The 18,033-nt window shown below is 35.7% G+C and overlaps 1 protein-coding gene across 1 annotated transcript in view; it reads right to left on the minus strand.

Moving 5' to 3' along the window:
- Positions 1-1,549: 1,549 nt before the first annotated feature.
- The window catches only part of LOC149532633 (NADH-ubiquinone oxidoreductase-like protein), a 31,675-nt gene continuing 15,191 nt past the window's right edge, over positions 1,550-18,033 (minus strand). Inside the window, exon 2 of the mRNA XM_089805630.1 lies at positions 1,550-2,021. Coding sequence (XP_089661756.1) covers positions 1,923-2,021 — 99 coding nt within the window. The 3' untranslated portion in view covers positions 1,550-1,922. The remainder of the gene's footprint in view (positions 2,022-18,033) is intronic.

The raw sequence follows: 18,033 nt of genomic DNA on the forward strand, positions 1-18,033 counted from the left end.
ATGAGTGTTAAGTGTTCCATTTATTCTCACGAGAGATGGATTCATGTTGAATCACTACTCATGAAACATGGGTCAATGAGTTTTGACTCAAAATCACACAGTTAAATCCTGATAGCAATATCATAATGATCTATTATTTTCTGATAGTGGTTATATTTGCATATAACTATTATTTTTGTGTGGTTAATCCTAACAATGTGTAAATTATCATATTATTTACATTTTTCTGCAACTCGATAACTAGTTTGATGTTCGTTAATAATAAGTTTTATTACTACCAGTCAGAATAACAATAACGATTACTAGACAATTTGGAATAAATTGAACGAGTTAATTAGGAAGTTGAATGAGTACATCAAGTGATTACTTATGATGTTTATGAACTTTGTTTGGTACTGAAATTGTTTTAAGAGATTGTAAGAACACAAATATAATTGATTCATATTGTGATGTGGAGCCTAATCAAACTCGGTGGTTTATAAGACATGGTTTCCACCTAGATTATTTCTACAAGGGTTTGGGAGCAACACCCCCCAGACGGGGTCAAAGGGCAACGCCCCAAGTGCACTCCCTATCATAATACAAGGTGGGGTCGAGGGTCAATGCCCCCATGAGGGGTTTTTAGGGGCAATGCCCTCGAAGCCAAAAAAAATTACTCACTATTTTAAAAGGCATCGACTGTTATTTCTCCATTGGACGACTTATTCTAGTCCTAATTTTGTAAGCGGCAAAAACTTGTATAAAATGGCTTAGGGTTAAGGATTTCATAACGTATGATGGGATTGTAACTTCTTGCGGCGGTATTGAGTTGTAAGAGATTGCAAATTATAATCACTGGATAATAATAATATTGGACTTGTTATTGGTGGGCGTAGCTCAAGGTTTGGGTGAACCACGTTAAATACTTGTATTTTGTGTTCTCTTGTGTGCGATCTATTATTTTCTGATATTGGTTATATTTGCATATAATTGTTATTTATGTATGTGGTTAATCCTAACAATTTGCCTCCCACTCACATATAGTAGTGTAAAAGACGGAAAGAAACAATACAAGTTAAAATATAGTAGAATACCAAAGAATGCAAAGCAATAATAAATATAAATATAAAGGTGAAGGTGAGTGAATGTGAATGTGTAAGGGTGTAAAGATCAAATTCCCTACACCTAAACGATTGAGTATAGACATAAGAATCGGTATGCATAAATAACTATGAAAACACTTGTCAATTCTCATAGAAAACTACAACTCTGACTAATATAACATATAAGCTGGCACCTTCAAAACCCTGCTTACCTAATAAAAAAACATGTAAGCCTTCACTTGGCCCTTTCAAATCGCTGCTTACCTAGTCAAAAACATATAAGCCTTCACTTAACACAAGTACATAATTGACTTGTAACTATTAGGAGTAACAGATTATCTTGCATTGGTAAGGGCGACTTAAATGACACTATATGAATGTTTTTTATTCATTCTAAGATGGCCTCTATACATAATGAACCCCAGTAGAGGGCATCATCTTCAGGAATTAAAAGCATACAGCTGAAATTAACATAAAAAGAGTATTTATTAAGATATCCTTGGAAGCATTCAATTAACATAAGAGACGTATTTTTCAAACATACAAACGCTTATCATGTAATTAAAATATAACATCGTATGACACTAGAGCTTTCCCTTTATCACAAGATTAGGTTCTTTGTTCTATTCTCTGTTATTCTTCAAAAGAAAGAAATAAGAATAGATTGCAAGCCATGATAAGCATTGTTTATCAAATCTTCCTGCTATTAAAGCCCTTACGGAATTGTTTCAGAACACAGGCACGGCATCTCTGCGGATTCAGCACTGGACAATTAAAAATAAATGTCTAAAAATTTCAAGCTGAAGGGTACATAAATGAGATGAAAAATCAGCGTGTTAGCTAGGTATGGTGCCCCCCTGCTTCCCCTCCCTTTTCCTTCTGAGCAGCTTCTCTCAGCTGCCGTTGCTTTTCTTTGTAGACAGCATTCCTCCGGGAGTACTGTTATCACGACAAATCAGTTTTCTATGTAACATAAAAAATAACTCATAAAGCACTTCAGCCTTCCAAGACAAGAGTCCTTCTCAACCAAGAAAAAACGTGCAAGAACTAACTGCATCCAGGTGCTTATTACATTTTTAAAATGTTAAAATTTCCCAATCACTATGCAAAACTACATATAGAAAATCAAAAGAAACAGAAAAATGTAAACAGGGAAATTTTGAAGTATAGCAGAAGTCTCCTTGATTGTTTTTCTTATTTAATAAGTATTGCAAAATACTACTACCTATGTTCCACGGAATTAGGGGACAGGGACATGTTTCCAGCACAGGTATGGATCAAAGCCAAAATTTAGGGTACAGCTATCAAAAAATAGGAGAATTTTTATATAGAGAGAGAGAAGAATTCAAATATGCATATCATAAAATTGATAAACCATTTACTATAAACAATTTAGAAGCTCAATACATAGTAAATTAAATTGAAAAAATTCAAATTCACTCATTGTAAAATTATAGTGTACATATAGCAAAAATGCCAAAAGGCTCCAAATTTCGTGCATGAAATGACAAATATATTGAAATATAAACAATGGACATTCTATTATAACAAAAATACTTAACAGTAAACAATAGCACAGAAGTCCAACTCCATAAGCAGCTGTCCATAATAATATTAAAATGTATAATAAACTACTAAACAGTATATATAGGAGCTTGTAATAATATATAGCTGTACATAATCAGCAGATGGTATGTCTGAGAGTCTAAATCAAGTAAATTTGATGCCATAGCCTCCTCTTTTAATTATTGTTCACTCCTTGACCAGTTGATACTTCACTTGCTGCTCTTCTCCTTTGCGAATGTGAAAATGAATTTATTTTTCATTTTTAGGTTATTTTATGCTTAGATTAGGTTTTGGTAGTGTTAAATGTGGTTTGGGCGTCTTTGGGGACAAACCAGCCTTGATTTTCAAATTTAGAAATGTCTCATTTTTAAATTTTTTAGAGTCCATAGATGGCTTGAACCATTGGGGATGGGTAGAAGTCCCCGGGATGGGTAGGGGACTTCTAGCCGTCTCCCCATACCCTGCTGCATTCAAAGTGCCATTTTGGAAACGTCCCAGTTTTTTGGGAAAAAAGAAACAAATTTGGGGATGGGAAATTCTTGTCCCCATACTGTCCCCAGGAAGGGAGCCGGGGAAATTCAGCGGGGGACGTGCCCCATGGAGCACAGACTACTGCGGATTCTATCTAAACCCTGAGCACATGTGCCCATCCTATAACCACTCAATGCCAATGGTGACTCACAAAATGACTAAGCCTTAAAGATTCTTTCCAAATCAAATTTTTCTGCCCAGCTCAAGAAATTTTTTTCATACTCCTAAAGATTTTTCATATGTTTCATCAAATCAATGGGTATCTTATAGCCAAGCTGTTGGGGTTAGTTTATTGATTTTGTGACATTGGCAATCTCTTCACTTAGTCAATAGGGTGTCGGGTCCTCCTATTTATTTAGGAGATGCAAATTTTTCTGCCCAGCTCGAGAATTTTTTTTCATACTTATATAAGATTTTTCATATGTTTCATCAAATCAATGGGTATCTTATACTCTGCGAGGCTTTTGGGATTATTTTATTGATTTTGTGACATTGACAATCTCTTCACTTAGTCAATAGGTTGTCGGGTCCCAAGTAAACATAGGTCTCACGTCTATGAAATCGAGCTTTGCTGAAACTCAAGAATCTAGACTGGAAGTAAAATATATATTCAAAAATGTCAAATGAATAATATGCCTGAATTTTCCTAGTTTTGAAGTTGTTTTATTGGAGGGTCCTACAACCCCACCCTTCATCCAGGGTTGTAGGGTCTGAATATATATATATATCACTCGATAAAAATGCCAAATGAAATGTCAGATTCCTGGATCTTATTCCATTTGCGGTTTTTAGATGCATTGGGATGTCTCATCATTTATTTGATCTTTCCAAAATCCAAGATAAGGAATTTGTAGGCAGCTTTATTTATTCAATCATTTCACAATATACTGCAAAAAGTTCAAATTCTGCAAGATCATGCAGATCTCATTGCCCAATAAACAAAATTAAGGATTTGTTTATTTCAAAATATTTCATTAATCATTAACCTTTTGGGGTTATGTCAGGATGCCATGACTTTGACATTCCATTGTCAAGCAGATACATGGTTAAACAACAAGCCAGTTTTTAAACCCAGTATTGCAGATATTATCATGACTTAAGTGTCATTACATGAATCCACAATGAAGAAGCTTTGCCAAATGCAAAGAAATTCCGTAATGAAATTTAATTTTCTAATTTTTTATCCCTTTAAAATGAAGAATCTTTGCTAAATGCTATAAAATTCTGTAATGAAATTTAGTTTCCTAATTTTTTATCCATTGTACTACAAAGAATATTTGCTAAATGCAATGAAATTCTGTAATGAAATTTAATCTCCTACTTTTTTATCCCTTATACAACAAAAAAGCTATGCTAGATTTCCAGCAGACATTGTATGACTGAATTAAATTATTACTCAAAGGCTGTTTTGGTGCAGGGGCACCCAAGCAAGGAATTGGTCACATGAAGACATCCTCATCAGTGAGGGTTAGTTGGGATGTCTTGAGGCTCATCATGGCCTATTGTAATGATCAAACCAATGAAATATGTATGAATCCTAGAGGTCCTAATAAGGACCTTAGGATTAATGGATGTAAGGGGGGAGGCAATAGTGCCCACATGGGATCTAAATGAGTTGTAAGGGTCTTGGATAGGTTAAATTAGTCTGAGAGTAAATTTGGAAGAAATCTGATAAGTTTTCAATCCGTTAAAAGGTGGTAATGTAAGTTAAAAATTCAAATATTTTAATTCTAACGGTTAGAAGATTTCTGGAGCGAAAGTTGATTTGAGCCTCTAAACATGTTGTCAGTGCATTCCAACCAACTTGGATCGGTTGGGGAAGTTAATGTGCACCCTATTTAGCTTGGTCAAGGCATAGAGGCTGAGAGAGTACGGATTGGAGAACATTTTGTACAGAATGGTTATTGGAGAAGCAATAAAAGTTCATTATACTTGCAATTTTCTTATGGTTCTTTGATTGTTTTCCATTCTTTTTTCTCTGTAATGATCTAAGAAACATCTATAACTCTTGTTTGATCATTATTGAATGTCCTGAAGTCATTATTGCTGCATTGATACACAAATTTTTGAAAGGGATTAAGGAAATTGCTTTGATTTCTAACCAGTTTTGTCTCTTCCAAGGAACCATGATCATCTCATAGATGTAAGAGCCTGATACCTATGAGATGATCATGCCCTAACATGTAAAAAGGTACACTATCATTTGATGTGCAGATAGAACACAGAGTTGCTGGTGATCACCATAAATGTGTGTTGTAGGGACACAAATTTGAGGCTAACGTATAGCAGCGGAGGATCTAGCCATGGAAGGGCTATATTTTATGTTTGAATCAGTTGGAATACACCTAGGAGAAGGTGAATCTACTCTTGTTGTGTTGCATGGGTGTTGGCAAGAGTGACATTGAGGAGGCCCTAGTTTGGGTGAGGGTTTGGTAACTAAATTGGGGCTTTTGTTTCTAGGCCCTGTGTAGACTCAAATTGATGAAGGAATCTTTCCGTTGGGATCAAAACAGGATTTTCTACCAAGTTAGAAAATTGGGTGATAAGGATTGCATATAGTTGCTTTGAAAAAGTGACCTTATTTTAGGCCAAAAACTGTCACAGTAAGCCATTGGTGGGTGTTGGTCCAAAACAAGTGATACTGAGTTTGTGATATATTGAAGAAGGGGCAAAATGGGTGCCCAAATATGCAATTTGTTTTACAGGTCCTTTGGAAAAGTTGGAAGAAAACAATAAGTTTCAGTCGCTGGAGGCCTAATTGGTTTCTAGGCCTAGTTGATCAGCAACTTGGGGTTTGTCATTGAAATGAGCAAGTGGAACTTTGGAACTGGGAAAGTTGGTTGCGTAGTTGGAACAACCAAGACCATTAGTAGCCTTTGAATACGAAGTGAGATTGTTGCACAAAGTTGTAAATTTGAATCCACCAGAATAGGTGCCTTTCCAATCCTATGCTCTGCATCATGTTTATAGATATGGCAAATACCACTTTACTAAAAGTCATAGGACATCATAGATTGCATAAACTTTTATTGTTATCCTAAAAGAGTTCACACAAACTAGCTTGAAGAGTCAAGGTACAAAATATTTAAATGGGTTGAAAAATTAAAAAGAAAGGATGGGATACGGAATTAACCACTGACTCTATCAAAGACTAAAGGACAAAAAATATATTAATTCAATTCCCCAGCAAGATTGGGAGAAGAAACCAAACTAGTCCACATATAAAAACTGTTAGAAATAGATAATACTGAGAGAGGGGGTGAATCAGTATTCTACTGACTTTTGCCCACAACTGGATATTATTCATTACTTCACAACATGCATATGAAAGTAAACCAATAATGCTGAACAGTAAATAAATCCATACATAGAGAACTCATACTACCATATTTGTTGACTAGGAAAACCCTAGCCAAGAGAAAACCCCAGTGGGGATGGTACCCACAAAATGATTCACTAAACAAAAGAATCTTGTTAAGGATATTGACCCTATTAGGAGTCTATGAAATACATATAGTGTCTTAGTACTTGTTAGAGGATTGGGCCCTGTTATAGACCTCAACCCTGTTAGGAGTTGGTAATACAATTACATATGTATGCAAGAAGAGCCCACTACGCTAACATGCAATTATACAATATAGTGTCTTTATACAAAATGAGATAGATACAATAACCTCTTTACTGTTGATTGTTGTACTTTGATCTTACATCAGAATTCGCATCATAAAGCCTTCACATAAGTTTTCATACCGCGTACATAGTTTGCATACTCTCCACATACTTCGCAAGTAATGATTTCTTACTTATACCTTTCCTTCTTGCAGAACTCTGTCCAATCGGCTTTGATGGTTCCACATGTTTGGCTAAATACAAAATTAGCCCATACTAACTTAGGGTTAACATCTAGGATGTTGTCCCTAAATAATTAAGTAATTATTTCGTAAACAAAATAATTTGTTATTCATCTTTTACTGTTGTGCTTTGTTCTACTCTATTCACTGCCTTTACTAGTGAATATAATATAACTAATGTTGTACTAACTGTATTGTACTATGCACTTAGCCACATCATCAGGATTGTCTACACTACCTATCCTTAATTGCGCACGTGCCCAATGTCACTATAGACTTTGCAATATTAAAAACTATCTATGTATTGCCATTGAAATTGTCTAACACTCAGACAATTTTATGCCTCTACTGTAGGGTCTTCCTCTATTCATTTTGTCATCTCATCTTGAGATATATGTTGCCATAAATGACAACCCTTACTCATCCTACTTAGCCATATTGCCAACAATCTCCCACTTTCGCATTGATGGCAACATATGGAAAAATTGGCTAAGTCCCAAAATGTTACTCAAAAACTTCCTTAAAATTTGGCTTTTACAAAAACCATTGTCAATTTGACATAGTTTGCTAAGTGCATTATGTCTGATATTTTTATCTTCTTCAACAACTCTTTTCCTTCTATTTATCATTCTCTCATTTGAGGTTTTTGGGAATATCTTTTACATCCTCAAATTTCTTATTAGACAAAATGATATGTCTAATAACAACATTTTCTAGTTGTAGTCAATCTATGCCAGTATACAAATGATAAAACTTGTTTAATTGAACCAAACTTCCATCATTTATGATTGTGTTGTTTACCTTTTCAATTTTAAGCTTCCAAGCCTTCCGGTTTGTGCACTTTCTGGTTCCCTCTCAGTAGTCTTCTGAGGTTCTATCTGACCTCACATCTTCTTGCTTGGTAGGCTTGGCATGATTTGCTTTTGTCTCTCGCCTGGTCCTGTAGCCATAGCCTTCATCCTTGTCTTCCTTGGTGAATCAGGTGATTCTTGCTTTACTTCTGCCAGACTTCCTCTTAACCTCAACAACTTCTACTTCTTTCTCCTTTGACTCCTTTGTGAGTGGAATAGCAGGTGTAATAGATGCCTATTGATGTGAGACCGTTGCATAGGGAACAATAGGTGTTGCACTAGGCGATGCGGCCATTGTCACACTATCAATTGGTACTACTGATGCCAAGGGTGGATTGGTCCTGCTAATGCCAAGGGTGGAATGTACATCATCCCTTGTTGACCAATTTGTTGCATTCTAGTGAGAGTCTGCCTCACTGCACTTGCTTCCTCAGCTGTCATTCCAACTTGTTCCAATGATTTCTTCATTACTGCCTCTACCTTTTTCTTTGCAGATTTCTCCAATTGAGTTTGACTAGCTGACTATATCAGCTCCTCACATGTTCCAAATCTATCAAACTCTTCATCTTGGTCTGCTTTAAGGATAGCTTGGGCATATCCTTCTATCTTTGCTTCTGTTAATTCATAACCCAAGGGTTCAATATACAACATTCTTGGCTCAACTGCTTCTATGTAGGTGAAGTCTGTGTCTACCATGAAGCAAATGTCTTCCTTGTATTTGTCTAACATAGAAGGTGGTATTCTAAATCTTTCCTTCATCTCTATCTGAAAAATCTTCATTATCAGATGTGTTGCGTGCACTATCATTTACCTTCTCAATAAGGTGCCTGTTGTATACTTCTGAAATCTTTTCCATTGTACATCTATCACTACTCAGTATTGTAGATCTCGGATAAATGAAAATCTTTTGCTTAAATGGAAGAAAATTTGTGTAATTAAGGACTAGAATCTGAACTAACTGTTCTTCACTTTCTTTATCCTTTCCAAGTTTTCTATCAACTATGTTCTCAAAATTTCACTGACCTTCTCTTTGTCAACACAGATTTTGTAAGCTACTTGTATGAAGCCAGCTGCCATGTCATCTTCTCTGGCACTATAACACATCCTTGCAGCCCTGATTTTGCTCAAGAATCTAACATCATCTTGCTTAATTTTGCTTATGACAATTCCTCTGCCATTGTAGACTGACTTAGTATTGCCAAGTCCTAACTTCTTAACATTTTTCTCATTGATTGGTATGCTACATTCATTACACAGTCTTGTTACCTCATCAATTAGGTTTGCAGAGATTTCTATCACATTATCTCCTAACTAGAACTTGCCATAATGAATTCTACTCAAAATTATCTTGTCCATTCCTCATTATCAAACTCATAGTAGAGCAGAAACTTGACTAGGTCATTATCCTTTAAGTACTCAAATCCATGTTTATAGCTCATATCTTGATTATATATATTCTCAAATTCCTTGTATATGTGATCCTCTCCTACAATCTCAAACTTACTTCTTAGATAGCTACTAACATCTTTCGAGTGTAAGACGTTTTCAGGCATTCTTGATAATCCAAAACTAGGGTCATCACTTACATTCTTAACTGGGTTAACCTTTAACTAAGGTCTAGCTTCATCTTCCACACTATGAATCATAGATTTATCCATCCTTATAACTGAATTCTTCAAACAAATCTGGGATTTAGAAGTGAAATATCTCGATAAAATGCGTAACTAGGGTTGTGTATTCTTCGCACTTGTAAATTCTTGAAATCTCCTTCAATTCGTTGTCAAATCACTTTTGATAGCTTCTTAACTCTTCACATGGTTGAATGATACCCACAATCATGCTCGCGTGACTTATATCTTTCAATAACGATCTCCGCATGAATTGCGCAACTACTTAATCCGTAAAAACCGCTCTCTGTTAACAAGTAAACTTGTTTTCATTCGTATGGTTGTAGACAATCTCCAAATGATTTGCGCTCTTAACTAGAGCTTCCTTGTGATCTGCTAAACCTTTCATTAACTTCGCAACTTCTAGTTCGCACTCTAACTTTAGTTCCATCTTTCTAATGCTTTGTCTTCGATAGAAAGTGTCCAATTCGAGTAAGATGAATCACAAACTATTGTTGATTTAAATCTCTCATGAGGTGCATCAAAAAAAATTCTTCTAAGACTACATGTGAACGTGATGGATCATTTGCCTTCACAAATACTTCCTTAAATCCTTCAACATGCTCTTTAAGTGCCTCTTTTTGATTGCTATTGCTACTGTCATTTCTATTGTTGTTCCTTTTGTAGTTTGGGTTCTTGTTGAAGTTCCTTCTATCCATTATGAAATACCACGATAAAATGTGTAACTAGGGTTTTATGTTCTTCGCACTTGTAAACTCTTCAAATCTCCTTCAATTCATTGTCAAATCGCTCTTGATAGCTTCTTAATTCTTCACATGGTTGAATGATACCCATAATCATGCTTGCACAACTTATATCTTTCCGTAACGATCTCCACATTAATTGTACAACTACTCAATCTGTAAAACTACTCTTTGTTAACCAGTAAACTTGTTTTCATTTGTACGGTTGTATACGATCTCCAAATGATTTGCGCTCTTAACCAAAGCTTCCTTGTGATCTGCTAAACCTTTCATTAACTTCGCAACTTCTAGTTCACTCTCTAACTTTCGTTCCATCTTTCTAATGCTCTGTCTTCGATAGAAAGTGTTGAATTCAAGTAAGGTGAATCACACACTATTGCTCATTTCAATCTCTCATCAGGTGCATCAAAAGATTGTTCTTCTAAGATGTGAACTTGATGGATCATTTGCCTTCACAAATACTTCCTTAAATTCTTCAACATGCTCTTTAAGTGCCTCTTTCTTATTGTTATTGCTATTGTCATTCCTTTTGTCATTTCTATTGTTGTTCCTTCTGTAGTTTAGGTTCCTGTTGAAGTTCCTTTTATCCATTTTGCAAAACCTCGCTATGTGACCAAAGTTATTTCATAACTGACATACAGGTGTACTCCTCTAATTAGGTCCATTCTGATTGACTGGTGCTTTGCAATTTCTTGCAATGTGTCCAAAGTTGTTACACTTATATCACACCATATTTCTCCTTGATCCACTACTCATCATTGGATCTGCTTGAAGATCTCCTTCTTTCATTACCTGCAAGGTTAGTGTCCCTAAACATTGTACTATTGCCATTATTACTATCAAACTTAGGTTTCTTACAATCTACTACTTTATGTCCAAAACCATGACAATTATAACAATAGAAATTAGTAATAGGTTTGAAAGAGTAGAGTTGGAGAGAGAGCTATTGGTGTAAGAGACTAGAATAGATTAGCTAATGGAGAGACCTAATGAAGTTGTTACTATAATGCTTGTCAAAGTAATTGATAATTCATTGTTGGTTTTTCATGGTGTACTACTTAATATTGCTTTAAAGTGTTGCATGGGTTCCTTAATCTTTCACTTGGAGCAGATTTATTTTCAAGTTGAAGTAGTTTAGTTGACTAGAAGTTGTTGTGGATGTTTATTTGCTTGATTTAAACAAAGCTGAGTCACTAGCCTCTTGTTAATGATAGGAGTGCCTTGTGTGGTAAGTCGATGATTGAAAGCACTTAACTTCAATTGATGTTGAATCTTTAGTTGGCATCCATTTGATGGGATTGGAGAAAAGATATTAATTTGAAAACCATTTGAGCATTCCTTAGAAGCTTGCACTAGGTGGTTGAAGTCATTGGTGAGATTACATCTAGTAGAGTCGAAGTTCATCCATGATTCCTTGCATTTGCAATTAGAAGTAGAAGTGGGAGTGTAGTTTAAGTTGAAGTAAAAATTTGAAGATCAAAACTATCTTTTCATTGAAAGTTGTAAAGCTAAATCTATAAGAGAAAGAGATGATATCCATTGAATGAGTAGTGAAAGTCCCTCAGTGATAACTAGCATATCACATCATAAATTAGAAGTAGAAGTGGGAGTGTAGTTTAAGTTGAAGTGAAAATTTGAAGATCAAAACTATATTTTCATTGAAAGTTGTAAAGCTAAATCTATAAGAGAAAGAGATGATATCCATTGAATGAGTAGCGAAAGTCCCTCGGTGATAACTAGCATATCACATCATAAAATTGAGCAAAGTCCACAATTAAGAAGGAACCTTGAAGTTATTTCATTATCTTATTTTGCAAGCTTGGCATGAAAGACGACATTATATCAAGAAAGGATTGAGAGTTTGGTGTTTCTCCTCAAAACATTAAGTAGTTGATTTTGCATGTTGTAGTGGAACAAAACTCACATCAACACAACCCAAGTGTTGCTTCATTGGTTGTAGAAACAAAAATTGGTACAAGGATGAAAAGCCCAAGCTTTTAAAGTAATTGGAGTGCGAAAATACTGCACTAGCAGTTGGGATTGTTGGTAGATATTATGTGAATCCTACGGAAAATCACATGATGAGAGTCTTGTGAGGTTCTCACACCATCGCCCCAAAACTTTGGGGACCCCCCTTTTTTAATCGCCTTGGCAAATTTTTGGATTGTCCAACAATTTTGATTTTTCGAGAATTTTGAGCCTTGGACACCTTCAGGCCAGTAGGAGAGACTTAGCTTATTTTCACCCGAATTTTACAAAGCAACCAATTTCATCTTTAGGCCGGACAAAATTCAACAGGAAATGCTTGGCATGATAAAATTGTAAATTTGTACTTAGACGTTTTCTTTTCAAAATCTGGATATAACTATGTAAATTTGATTAATTTTCAAAAATGAAGTTTTGTTAGACTTGAGTTTTGGAAAATCTTAAATTTTTTCTCTGGTGAAAAAATTAATTTTGTAGAAATGAGGCCAAATTGCAAAATCGATTTTAGAATCTAGAAGTGGTTTTATTTTTGTTGAAAAAAAATTTAATGGCATAGCAAAATCGATTTGGATAAAAAATTGCAAAAATTGTCTTTAATAGATTAAAATTGCCTTGAAAACTTTTTGCCTTTAATGAAATTGGTAATTTAATATTAAAAAGTGGCTTTTGATTAGCCAAAATCCAATTTCAATGACGTATTAATTACTAAATCCTCATTAAATGAAAATATTTAATACCCCCAAGGCATTGTTTGATTTCTTGTTGCAATTTGAAACTAATTGGCAATTTAAAAGGGCAATTTTCATTTTGACAAAGTTAAATTTTAGCTAAGTATTTAATTGTGGGCAATAATTTTGCATTAATTATTGTTTTTCTTGCTCCTAGGGTCCAAGTCGGCCAACTTGGAGGGAGTAGGCAAGTCGGCCAACTTGGAGGGAGTAGGCAAGTTGGGTATAAGAGGAGGCCTCTCTCCCATTTTCTCCTCACTTTTCATTTTTTCTTCTCCATGGTGTGAGCGATTTTGCAAGAGTAGATCTTCTTCTTGTTTTGGCAATTTTTGCAAGGGCAGATTTCTTCTTCCTTGGACAATTTTTGCAAGGGCAGATTGGTATTTTCCTTGGATGATTTTTTTTGCAAGAGCAGATCTACACTCTTCTTGCTTGGCGAATTTTGTGGGAGCCAAATTTTGTGGAAGGTGAATTTTGTGGGAGCGGAATTTTGTGGGAGCCAAAATTTGTGGAAGATAAAATTCTGATTTTCAAGAGAGGCTGCGATTTTCTCCTCAAGATTTGCAAGGGGTTTGAAATTTTTGAAGTCTAATCCTAAATTCCAAAAAGAAGATCCTGCTACTGGTAAAGGTAATTTCAAATCATTTAGAGTTGAAAGGGGTTCTTCAGCTGATTTCCTTCTTTCGTTCTTATCTAGATATTGTCTCCCTTGGTTCCTCTTGCATTCATTGTCCACCACTTTACCATCTCGTAATAGGGCGACGAGATGGAGGATGGTAGTGCAAGCAAGAATCCTAAGGGAACAAACACTAAGAAAGACAAAAAGGATATGATACCCAAAACAACTTTCTTCTCAAAAATGAGGCAAACAACAGATTCGGCTATTGATAGAGGTGACTTTTAATCATTTAGAGTTGACAGGGGTCCTTAAGCTAACGTCCGTCTTTCGTTCTAGTCTAAGGATTGCCTCCCTTGGTTCTGTTAGTCTAATTGTCCACCACTTTACCATCCCGTAATAGGGCGACGAGATGGAGGATGTTAGTACAAGCAAGAATCCTATGGAGACAAACACTAAGAAAGACAAAAAGGATATGATGCCCAAAACACCTTTCTTCTTGAAAATGAAGCAAATAACCGACACCAATATCGATACAGTAGACATGATACGGGTAAAGGACAGACTAAAGGAAGGACAATCCCCCTTGGCAAAAAGAGATATACAGAAGACGGTTGCACATCACAGCCCAAGCGTCGATACTTCCATTACAACCATGATGAATGACATTGGAGCGGCACTTGATTTTGAAGATATCAGAGAGGAGGACATCAATGAGACAAGACTTGGATCAAGATTGGATGAGTTAGGAAAGGTTGCTATCAAGAATAAACATTTGAACACCCTTTCCTCCCTCAATGCCTTTATTGAATTCGCAAAAGAGTATGAGAAGGATCATGAGAAGACACTACAAGCAGCAAGCAGCATGATAAAATCGGCTGAGCTCAAGATAAAGCATACACCTTGTCCTCCCATGGAATAAGTCAACGAAACGCTAGCTAGGTTCATTGCCTTAGCTAAAAGAATGAAAGAAAAAGGGAGAGTTATATTAGAAGATCATTTGATGTAAGCCCAAGTAGCAATTTCTCTTTCTTCTAAGATAGGACAAGTGTCTATTTCTGATTGGCCGCCATTTTGGTGCCTTCTCATTGGTTGCCACTTTTACACTTTTTTCATTGGTCCATTGACGAGGTGGCATCTTCTCATTGGCCAATGGGGTGGCAACCCTAATTAGGGTTTCTGGGATTCCCTCTGGATCGTCAGTTTTGCTTTTGATCTCTATTGTCGGTTGTAATTTTGGCCTCTATATAAGGCCATTTGTTCTCATTTGTAATGGTGGGAGAAAATTGTTGCATAAGATAATGCCAAAATAGCTTTCTTTCTCATTGTTGTGACTTGCATAGTGATTAAGAGCCTTTGGTATTATTGCATGGTTTCTACTTCCAAATAGTTAGGGTAACATTTGTGAGAGAGTTATGTTGGAGGATTGTTGCCAAGATACTATCAAAATTGCTCTCTATTCATTGTTGTGACTTGCATGGTGAATATACATGATCATTTTGGTGTATTGCATGGTTCTTCTCATCTCTCAAATTAAAGTAGGATTTCATTTCATGTTGTTAGAGTAGAAGTAGATGGCTAATTGTACGGTGATGTTAGTGAATGTTTGATAGGGATCAATACCAAACCACTAGCATCCTAGCGGCTTGTTGGGAAGCCTTGTGTGGCAAACTAGTTTAGTTTTCCTTTGAATCATTGCACCTGTGGAAGTGAGGCCACTGGTTAGCTTTCATTAGGTTCGATCCCAGTCCATTCGCTAATCTTCCATCCATAGGAGTAAGAGTAGGATAACAAGTAATTTAGGGCTTAGAGTTTAGGAGAAGAAAGCTAGAAAGGCGCAAGTTATAAGACCATTCACCCTCCATCACCATCACCTTCTCCATCAACATCATCTGGCACTCGTAACGAATCACCATCACCATCATTCCACCAAAGACCAAGTTATCTTCGAATGAAAAACGTAAGGCCGCCTACGTGATTACTAGCAAATCACATCGATAAACTGAGCAAGTATCCACAAGTGTAAGGAACATTAGAGTTATCCTCATATCCCATGGGCAATAACTTTTCAAGAGAGAAATTGTATGTTTGATACTCCGTATCAGATATCCAATTACTAATATGTTATGTAAGTGATACAAAACTCAAATCAACAGAGAGTAAAAAGAATATTGAGATATCTGAAAGGAACAAAGGATTATGGATTGTATTACAAGAAGAATGACAAGTTTGAGTTGAGCTACAAGAGGAGCAGAAGACATAATGTTGCTAAATGCCCAGAACTTAGCCAAAGCTATCAATCCAATAGTTTCTATCACTCATCTTTTTCCAAGGACTGCCTTGAGGTCCACATTCTCTTTTGTCAGCCTCAAGATTTCAAACTCTAATCTTTGTAATCAGCAGCATTTTGCTTGATATTGTAACAGTTAGATTATGCTGCTCTCTCAACCAATATACTCAACATTTAGCAATTGCAATTGGCCCTTAAAATCTGCAGGTGTCACATTGCTCATGGGTGTATTGTGAGGAGTTGCCACTACCCAAGTTGCAGACATTTGTTTATTAAAGTCAAACTCTGTTCCACAGAATCATTAAGTGATGCCCTCAGGGTTGAACATGTGCCTTTCTGGCCCTCCATTAGTACAATAAAATGCTCGTATTCCATACTGTCCCTTTGGGATTTTCTTTTAGAAAAAAAAAAATCTGCAGGTGTCACATTGCTCATGGGTGTATTGTGAGGAGTTGCCACTACCCAAGTTGCAGACATTTGTTTATTAAAGTCAAACTCTGTTCCACAGAATCATTAAGTGATGCCCTCAGGGTTGAACATGTGCCTTTCTGGCCCTCCATTAGTACAATAAAATGCTCATATTCCATACCGTCCCTTTGGGATTTTCTTTTAGAAAAAAAAAATTGCTCAAAATATGATATTAGTTTACTCAAGATAAAAAATCTACAATAAATCTTAGCAGAATATTCAAAGCTGATCAAATCATGAACCCTATAGAAATCTTTGCAAATTCGCTAAATTAGATGGTTCCTCCCTAACTCAACAGTGACAACCAAGGATCTTCTCCCTAACCTGTGAAGGGCATAAAAGGATTGTCGGCCTTACAAGCCTTAAACCACCTTGGAGGGTTTTTGTTCTCCTCAACCAAGATTTGGATAAGACCATGAAAGTGTTTTTGTCCTATGAGCTCACAAGGGGTTTTGTTGTTCCCATTTGCAAATAATACCTAGAATTCAAAATCAATAACTAGATCTATTCACTAGACTATTGCAAATTAATTGCTCTTGATGGATTGACAATGTTAGTCTTGAATAATACTTGAATGTTTTATAAATGGTTTGCATGGGTAGATTTTCTCAATTGTATCTCTCAATCAAAAAAATTCAATTGATTGTGAACTAATTTTTGAATTGATGTTGTTCTCAATCAAATATTCTCCCTTTTATATCTTTCAATCTGACAGAGTCACAACTTTTCATGATGATGGCTCTTGCAAGAGTTACACCCTTTCAGATTTAGCTTCTGCTTTGAACATCTTAATTAATTTTAATTGTATGCTTGTGGTATTCATTGCCCAGTATATTCTTCATTTTAATCTTCATTGGCTCCTATTAGAACTGTCGTTATCATTCCTTCCACCTAGCTAGATATTGTGATCTGATTCAATAAGGCTGTTATCTTCTTGAGTTGGGAGAGCCATGACAGTCAGCTTTCCCAAGATTACTCATCCACAAATAATTTTAAATTGGGATTAGAAAAAATGCATGTTCCTTCCATAGTCAAATTCTTCCATTAGACCAAATATTTGGAATAACCTCATTCCTTAATTTATTCTCTCATATCAATGATGGCCTCAGGTTCCCATATTATTCTTTTGTTCATCAAACAGGGGTAACTCCAGACATGATATAAAATGTTGACCTTGTACCTCTTGAGACAAGATCTGTGGAAAACATTTTAAATTGAACTCTTTACCAGTACCTCCTATTTATAACAATCTCTACAATCCTTCTTATAATCTAATTAGGCCCATAGAATCATGGCTTCAATTTCTCGGATCCATTTCTCTTAATAGAGGATTTCTTATAGGGTTGCAATCTTAAGAAAACTTGGTCTCCAACTTCATATGTTTTTTTAGATCTTTAATAATCGGTATAAATCTTTTGTTGATTTTGGGCAAATTACAAGTTGTCTATGAATGTGTTTAAAATACCTACACTTTGTTGCACCAAATCTCTTGCTCCAAGGAATCTGCTTTCTGTAAGAATCAAAACTCCAAATAATATTGTTTCATACCAAGATAGTGCCTTGAAAGGATTCATCCCTATAGACATGTAATGAATAGTATTGTAACAATATTCCTTGAGAAAGAATCTTTTGACACATGTTTTCGCTGCCCTATGACATAATTCCACTTAAATCCTTCGGGCCACTTGTTTGC

Source organism: Cupressus sempervirens, chromosome 10, assembly GCF_028749045.1.
Source record: "Cupressus sempervirens isolate cs-2001-9-10 chromosome 10, ASM2874904v1, whole genome shotgun sequence".
Classification (NCBI taxonomy): Eukaryota; Viridiplantae; Streptophyta; class Pinopsida; order Cupressales; family Cupressaceae; genus Cupressus; species Cupressus sempervirens.